This window comes from Rutidosis leptorrhynchoides, chromosome 3, assembly GCF_046630445.1.
Source record: "Rutidosis leptorrhynchoides isolate AG116_Rl617_1_P2 chromosome 3, CSIRO_AGI_Rlap_v1, whole genome shotgun sequence".
In the NCBI taxonomy this organism is placed as follows: Eukaryota; Viridiplantae; Streptophyta; class Magnoliopsida; order Asterales; family Asteraceae; genus Rutidosis; species Rutidosis leptorrhynchoides.
Genome location: NC_092335.1, coordinates 113,135,520 through 113,144,612, shown reverse-complemented (window position 1 = coordinate 113,144,612; position 9,093 = coordinate 113,135,520). Strand labels below are relative to the sequence as shown.

The 9,093-nt window shown below is 34.0% G+C and overlaps 1 protein-coding gene across 1 annotated transcript; it reads right to left on the bottom strand.

Annotated features, from left to right (window-relative positions):
- Positions 1-662: 662 nt before the first annotated feature.
- LOC139896672 (zeta-carotene desaturase, chloroplastic/chromoplastic) lies at positions 663-8,663 on the bottom strand. The gene is made up of 14 exons (XM_071879315.1): positions 8,292-8,663; positions 7,632-7,756; positions 7,277-7,411; positions 6,995-7,067; positions 6,805-6,878; positions 6,599-6,703; positions 6,164-6,408; positions 5,834-5,921; positions 4,674-4,716; positions 4,410-4,566; positions 4,194-4,322; positions 3,979-4,051; positions 3,661-3,825; positions 663-1,044 (listed from the first exon to the last, which is right to left on the bottom strand). Exons 1-14 carry the CDS (start codon positions 8,482-8,484, stop codon positions 889-891), a joined length of 1,761 nt encoding a protein of 586 aa, XP_071735416.1. The 5' UTR covers positions 8,485-8,663; the 3' UTR covers positions 663-888.
- Between the last annotated feature and the right edge of the window lie 430 nt (positions 8,664-9,093).

The window sequence follows — 9,093 nt, the reverse complement described above, 5'->3', positions numbered from 1 at the left end:
AACCAAGATTACTGTTTACTGAAAGGATGGGGACCAAGATATGTTGTGGACAAACTTTCAACACTTAAGGCATCTTTTTTCCACATAATCGAACACATTGCAACTATCATCTTTGATATGTTTTTATTATTTTTTTTATTTTATGTTTTTTTAGCTAAAATAACGAATACCCATATAGAAACGAGGTCGTATTTCAAAGAAAAACGCCCTCAGAGAATACAAAAGAACATCTGGAAAATGAGAAAACTCGCACCTAAAAAGTCAACCATCTAAACAAAACTATCTATAAACGAGCCTCCCTAACATTCCGAAAAAACTTCAAACAAGCTAATCAAACAAAAACCGAAAATAAAATTAAAATACAAGAAACGAAACCAAACGAAGAACATACCACGACCACACCAATCTTTGATATGTTGACCAATGACTATTAATATTATAGATGGGACGGTGGGAGTATTATACATCTAGTGAAAAGTTATGATAGAATTTATCATCTATCAATTTTTGCTTCGATCATCTTTGAGCGCTCGATACTAAAGTTAGACACTCGATATTGCGGATACGCAAAGCTAAGATTCTGAGACATGTAGAACTTGATTCAAATATAAATGATAATACTGAATTTGTTACAAAAGAAACACATTGTTAGTCATTGGTGATAACTGAAACATTTCAAATACATTACACTGCAACACAATCTTTTTTGTTAAGTTATATAGTAATATTCAAGGTACATGAATGTATATTTCTACGTGTGAGACAAATAAAAGTAAAATAAACGGTACTTTTTGGATTAAAATGATATATTGACACTGTATTTTCTTACATACTTTTAAACAACTATAAAAGAACCATACGCTATATAATTTTGTGACTGGAATTGGCTTAAACAAGGGTAAGCTCATCGACTATAACCGTGTCTGTGGATTCAACAGCGGCAATTTGTTTCCTTAAGGCTGCAAGTTCTTCCCCCGCATCACATACAAACGCCGAAGCTTGTCGCCCTGATAAAGTTGCCCCTTCCATGCTGTCTATATAATCCTGGATGAAGTAATAAATATGAGTTAATATTCCATCATCACCCCATAAAATGGTAATGTTTGACTCTACAAGTGTTGACTATTCTTCAAATAATACTGGAATATTCATTTCATAAATATGTCAAAACATTAATATGGGTAGAAACAAAGCTGTAGGACCGGACCAGATTCCAATAGAGGCGTGGCGGTGCCTTGGCGACGATGGTGTCAGGTGGTTGACGTGTCTTTTCAATAAGATTCTTAGAAGTTATAAAATGCCTACGGAATGGAGACTCAGTGAGATTATCCCCATCTACAAAAATAAAGGGGATGCCCAAATCTGCGGTATTTATAGAGGCATAAAATTACTTAGTCATACTATGAAGCTTTGGGAGAGAGTGATTGAGACTAGACTTCGACGCGAAACTACGGTTTCAGAAAACCAATTTGGTTTCATGCCAGGGCGCTCTTCGATGGAGGCAATTCATATTTTAAGAAGCGTTATGGAGAAGTATAGGGAGAAACAAAAGGGTCTAGAGATGGTCTTCTTAGACTTAGAAAAGGCCTATGATAGCGTACCGCGAAAGCTGATTTGGAAGACCCTTAATGTTAGGGGTATCCCAAGTAAGTATATTAGAGCTATTATAGATATGTACGATGGGGCGAAGTCCTGTGTTAGGACGACTGTGGGAAACGCAGAGTATTTCTCGATAGAAGTAGGCTTGCATCAGGGATCAGCCCTTAGTCCTTTCCTTTTCGCTTTGATCCTCGACGAGCTGTCTTAAGGAATACAAGAGAACATCCCTTGGTGTCTGATTTTTGCCGATGATATCGTGCTTGTATCGGAACAAAAGGATGAACTTAATAGAAGACTAGAACGATGGAGGGAGGCCTTAGAACAAAATGGGCTACGGATCAGTAGACAAAAGACGGAATATCTAAGGTGCGAATTCAGTAGGACTGAGGATGAACTAAATGTTGGAGGGAATATCAGCATTGGGGACCAGATCTTGCAACCACAAGAGTCGTTTAGATATCTAGGTTCGGTCCTCCACAAATCAGGGAGGATAGACGAGGACGTGACTCATCGTATTAAGGTAGGTTGGATGAAGTGGAGAGCAGCGAAAGGGGTCTTGTGCGACAAGAAGATACCGTTCAAATTGAAAGGGAAATTCTTCAAGGTGGCAATTAGACCTGCCATGTTGTACGGATCGGAATGTTGGCCAATGACGAAGGCCCAAGAGAGAAGGATGGAAGTGGCAGAAATGAGGATGCTTAGGTGGACGTGCGGTAAAACCATGTTAGATATGATCCCAAATGGGGTGTTTTAGGGAAGACCTTGGGGTCGGTAGCATCATCGACAAGCTAAGAGAAGAACGACTTCGATGGTTTGGGCATGTGATGAGGCGACCAAGTATTGCACCGGTTAGGAGAGTCGAGGCACTCACGGTCGTTGGCGTTAGGAGAAGGGGTAGACCTACTCGTAGGTGGATGGATAGACTAAGGCTCGATATGAGGGAGCTTTCGTTGACCGAGGACATGACTTCTGATAGGGGTGCGTGGAGGGCTAGAATTAGAATAGTCGAGTAGGGTTACTTTTCTTTTATTATTATTATTATTATTATTATTATTATTATTATTATTATTATTATTATTATTATTTTTTTTTTTTACTAGTTTTATTATTAGGATTATTATTATTATTATTAGTATTAATATTAATATTATTATTTTTATTATTACTATTATTATTATTATTATTTTTACTATTACTATTTGTAGTATTATTATCACTACTACTCTGTACTATTCCTATACTTTTACTAATATTACTATTATTATTATTATTAGTATTATTATTATTATTATGTTTATTATTATTATTATTACTATTAGTATTATTATCATTTGTACTACTACTATACTCTTAGCAATACTATTACTGTACTTTTACTAAAACTATTATTATTATTATTATTACTATTATTATCAGTATTATTATTATTATTTGTATTATTAATTTTTATTATAATTATTACTATTATTATTATGTTTATTACTATTACTATTAACTATTATTTTACTACTACTTGTACTTGTATTATTATTATTATAATTATAATTATTACTATTATTACTAGTATCATTATCATTACCTTTTTTTATTATTTACATCTACTAGTACTAGTAGACGAGTAGGTTTTTGTTTTTTTGGTGTTTGTATGCACGTTTGTTTGTTGATATATATGCATGGTTTGTACGTTTATTTTTGGGAGGTATGTATGTAAGTTTTGTAGTGTAGGTTTTTTATGTCTATGTTTGTAGGTTTTCTGTTTTTTGAAGAATTGTAGGTTTTGATTATGTATCTTTGCTAGGTTTTTTTTTTTTTTTTTTTTTTTTTTTTTTTTTGCAGGTTTGTATGTATGTTTTTGCTTGTTTTGTTGGTGTTTGTATGTACGTAGGTACGTGTTCTTGCAGGTATGTAGGTATGTTTATGTACGGTTGTATGCTGGTTTGTATATAGATTTATGTTTCTAAGTAACCCAACCCAACAAGGCCCAACCTGTTACCAGCACTATCCATTTTGCCACCGCTGATTCTCAACAATAGTCAAAATGGAATAAAGATTAAAGGGGACCTGTTTTGTATATGAACCAGCGAGGAAGAAGTTTTTCACGGGTGTCTTCTGATCAGGTCTAAATGGATCTTTACCGGGTCCCTCTCGATACAAAGATTGACCAATCTTGACCACCGATGACCAAGTGACTTCCAGACCTTGGGAAGATGGGAACAAAGCCAAAACCTAATCCACAAAGTAAAATTTATAACAATAAGAGCATGAAAGCAGGGCCCTCCGTAATCTCACAAGCATACAAATATATATTTTTTTATTTTGAAAGTAGGAACTTTGTGCTAAGAGATAATAACAAAGATGCCTACTGAAAATGCTACAAACCTGTTTTGTAACCCGACTTATTATTTCTTCATTTGGTAAAGGCATGTATGGGTCCCCTGGAGTCAGCACACATCTGCATGGTACAAAAGCACTCCCTATGTTAAAACAGCACAGAACTGCTAAACAAATGCAGCATTTTTTTTTTATTTTTTTTATCTTTTGGAAAAGCTAAACAAATGCAGCATTCAAATTAAAAAAGTGTAAAAATTCCCTACTGGAGCAATGAGCCTTGTCCTTCGATATAGTAATCTTCTGGTGAAGTCAATGCCAAGTCAGCAAAACAAGAAAAATCTGCGTCTGGGGTATACAACAGATTGTCCAGCCCTGCAGCTTTCCTTAATTGCCTACAAATAGAAAAATGAAATGCTAATTTTAGAAAATATGTTTTTATAAAATCCTTAAAATATGAGTAACAGAAGTTAGAGGTTCACCTAGATCGTTCTAGATCCTGCATTTCTGTTACCCAGCCATCGTATCGAAGTTGCACAGTTACAACAGGAACACCAACTAACTTATAAATATCATCAAAAAATTCCCAATCCCTCCAATTAGATGGCAGAAGTCTTTTAATACCAGGAACATCGCATGCTGACATATTAACAGAATCCTGTTAACTACTTATGTTTGTTGAGCAAATATTATTTATTGCTTTTTTTTTTCTTTTCCAATGGAGGTTGGTATAAATAGGTACAAACCTGCAATATATGCATCTGCCTTCACAATTTTCTTTTGTGTAGCCTGGAAAAAGTTATAAACACTAGTAGTCTTTATAATACTACTATGAAATATTCTACTGCATTGGTTTTGTTTTGAAAGATTTAATAAGATTACTTGGCACATACAGCTGTAATATGCTCTAAGTGAATCTGGCTTAAATAATAAGGTTGATAAAGTAAACAATCAATGAAAAATAAGACGACACGGTTAAAACTGTGTGTTTGTTTTCATCTGACATCTAATTTTGGTTATTGAAATAAAGACAGGATACCAAGCTATTTTTTTTACAAAGACTTAGTTGCAGAAAAACAATTGAAATATTGATTTCTATTTTGGTTATTGCCTATTTGCATATGAAGCATCTATACAAAGATAACTGTATTGTGAGAGACAGATATCACACTCCTAGAGTTACATAAAATTAGCTATAGCAAGGTAATCTTCCAAATGGTTAATCAGATAAACCTATAGTGTTCTACTTCAATTTTTTCATCACCGAATTTAATCATATCATCATAAGAACAATCCCGACGACTCAAATATATATAACTTTTGTAACAGCTTTTAACTGCTTACATCCTGCAAATTTTGAAGTGAAATGCTTAAGAAGTTTTAAGGGATTTAAAGATTTAATGGAGTTATTAAAGTTTTTACACCTAAATGGAAACTCCATTAAAACTTAATTGATTCTTGTAGGAATTTCTCCTAGATGCACTTACAATTTCTAAGACTAGAAAAAGCCTTTTCTTAGTGGATTTAAAGTTGATAGTAAGTTTTTGCATTCATAATTGTTTCATTCTTACAAATGGACATATCCAGAATATAATAATAGCTAGTGGTAAATAGTTATTGCAATTTGGTACAATAGTGGTGGCTCAACATTTGGTGCATGACAGGTCTAGCAACACTAGCTATTATTATATTCTTGATATGTCCATTTGTAAGAATGAATGAGTATAAACTAGCAAAATAACATCAGCCAACATAAGTGGATATAGAAAGATAGCTTAGTCGGTTAGACCATATGATTGTCGTATTGACTAAACGTAATCATTCACCTTTAGCACTTAGGCATACCAATAGGAACAATTCATATACACATATATATAATGCATATATATGATGAGTACTATTGTACCTTAGACATGGCAAGTCCTGTAACATATGTGTCTCCATTAGCCGATTTCTCATAAAGAACCTCCCGGCAACCCCATCTCAAATGGAACCTGAACCAGCATGAGCATATTATTAGTTGCAACAAGTAACATTTTCCCCCAAAAACAACGCTATTGTAAAAAGCAATGAAATTGATTAATCTAACAAAACATTTACATATTAACGTACTGCTCTGATTCCATATATTCGGTCCATCGAAATGCTCTTAGTACATGAAGATATGCAACTATACAACATGCATGAGAACAATTTGATGAATGATTTAAAATTAACTAACTTGTTAAATTATTACCTTCCCCCTTTTGCGATAATATAGTCTCTGATAGGACCACTTAGATAAACATCAGGAGAACCCTTAAGCATACGCAACAAGGATGCCTCTGTCTTGGTGGCAAATAATGAGAAAATGGTGAGCATACAACGTGCGCTGATATTATCACAGTCAATAAATCCAAGAGCATAAGCAACTGGGTCCCACATTCTCTGAATACTCGCACGTGTCCCACCTCTAGACATAAACCATTTAGAGAAGCTAACCTGTAAAATAAGTGAAGATATTCAGAGACTGTAACCTTTTAAGTTGCCATCCCAATACGTGGTAACTTCAACCCCTTATTTATAAATGTGTTGACTTGGGTCATTTATACTTAGAATGGGTCAGATACGAGAAAAGGAAAAGTAGCTAAAAAGAAAATGGGTCAAAGTAACTTTTGGATATGGTTCTTACGTTATCCAAGTTCCTTATTTGTGTCATTGCTCCATCTGGGTCAACAAGCGCCCGCACAACAGGACTTAAAGCAAGAGCCACCGCATTTCTGGCTTTATCATACGGCTGCATTTCAGGGCATAATAATGAAAATTTAAGAACTTCAGATCCCAATTTGTACATTTGAGGAGCAATTAAGATACAGATACTAAATTAATAGGTGTTACCATAAGCTGATTTGTAGTTAAAAATGCGTTAATTCCATGTAATGGTGCTCCAACTGGAAAACGGAAATCAAGTTCTGCAACGATTACGTAGAAGTATTATTATAATAAATATTTAACAAAAACACGTTCTTCACATCAAACATTATGTTCTAGATCATTAAGAATTTCTGAAGTATGCTTAATAGATTACCACCAAGTTCTCCTCCTCTGTTGACAAAAGTGTGAGTATGATCCTTTACAAGGAGGTTCTTCTCGGCACCAACCTAGGTTTAAATATGAATAAATTTTAAGTTCATATGAATATCTGAAGTAAGCTTAATAGTCATGTCATCTATTTTCAATATATATGAATGGATTTCAAATCCATGGATCCGTCATGTTTATTTAATTCCAATGTTTTAATGTTCATATCTTAAATCTTAACTAGCTCATTGACACTAAAGAGAACACGTATTAAAGCCAAATATTTCACCTTCTTCAGAAGACGAAAAAGATTATTGTAGCAACCGAAGAAAACATGTAGTCCCATTTCAATGTGGTTTCCACTTTTATCAACAAATGAACCTACTTTTCCACCAATGAAGGTCCTTGACTCGTATATATCTACCTGTAGAGTTGAAGTGGTTCGTGAAACTTAAAACAAACACAAGCCTGCAAACTTGGTAAAATATGGTTACATAAATTTACTCTACTGCGTTGAGGTGCACTCGGTGATTTGCAGTAGAGAGCACCATTGGGCATAAGCTAACTAATGCCATTCCTAAAGATAGTTAAAGTGAAAATATGAGTAAAATATGAAAACAGTAAGAAAGAGAATTTGCACAAACCTCATGCCCTTGATCCAAAAGCTCCACGGCAGTTGACATACCCGCAAGCCCAGCACCTATGATAGCCACTTTTAACTTGGGGCCCCTATAATGCTCCGGTTCGGGTGGAAATAATCCTTTTGGAGCTGATGATTTAGCAATACAACACCCAAAGCTTTACTCAGTACCATGTAATGCTACTAATTAACACAATAAAAATTTATTTACTGAAAACCACAGCAACTAACACCTGTACATTAAGCACTCCAATAATTTCATTGCAATAGTTACTCAAAATTCACATTTGAATATCATCATCCACAATAATTCTATGCATTTAGCAAATTTAGAAGCTAAGCATAACAATTTTCAGGCTAATTTTCTCAGACAACATTACAATTTGCACAGCCAGTTCAAAAAATAAAATAAAATAACAGAAGCTTAATCGGGAAAATAATCAAATTATTTAAATAAAAAAAAAAAAAAAAACTACATCAACAGCAAATAGACAACCAACGATGCTCACTAAATTACAAAAATTAAATTAGAAATTTCTAACAAGTAGCTCAAATCAGTAACCTAATTCCAGACTCACAATTTCAAACTAATATAACCGCTAGTAATTTGAACATGTTAATCAAAATAACAAACAAATTATCATACAATTATACAAAATTGTACCATTATTTCTCATATCTGAGACATCTGTATCCAAATCCGACCTAACAACCGATTTCTGAACCTTCAATCGAGTGAATTGCCGGTTCCGGCGAGACTGTACAAATAATACATGAGTAGTCGTTGGAAATGAATTACGAGTTCCGGCAGCAGAAGTGGCCGGAAAACAAGTAGAAGATGTTGATGATGCAGCCATATGTAACTAACATGCACAATAACAGAATTATATTGTACTGTATTTGTATAATCTCTATCTGAACTAAATATAGATACAGATAGAGATAAAGAAATGAGTAGGCAGCAATTGTGTCTGATTTTAAAAGGTTTATTATATTATTATAAATTATAAAAAAATATAAATTGTGTGAGAAATAAAGAATCTGAAAATTAGGAGATGCGAGTGGTAAAGGTTTTGTCACGATATTGGAACTAACAACGCACATAACCAATCGATACCGTCTAATCTATCTATCTTTTCGACAAAAGAACGTATCATTATGACAGGAATCTAATCTAATCGGCTATTTAGCTCATTTTATTTACGGGAGTTGATCCGTACACCACCTTGTTTTTACTATACACCACCAAAATAATTATTTAGACAGTTTTACCCTTCCTTTGAGAAGTTAAGGGGAGTTGGTGGTGAACAAAAGGAAGGGTAAAAATGTCCAAAAAATTTATTTAGTGGTGTATGGCAAAATAGAGGTGATGTACGGATCACCTCCCTTTATTTATATTGTAAAAATGTTGAACAGAGTTTCATAACGACCGATCTATCCTTAAAACCGATTAATCATTTTTTTAA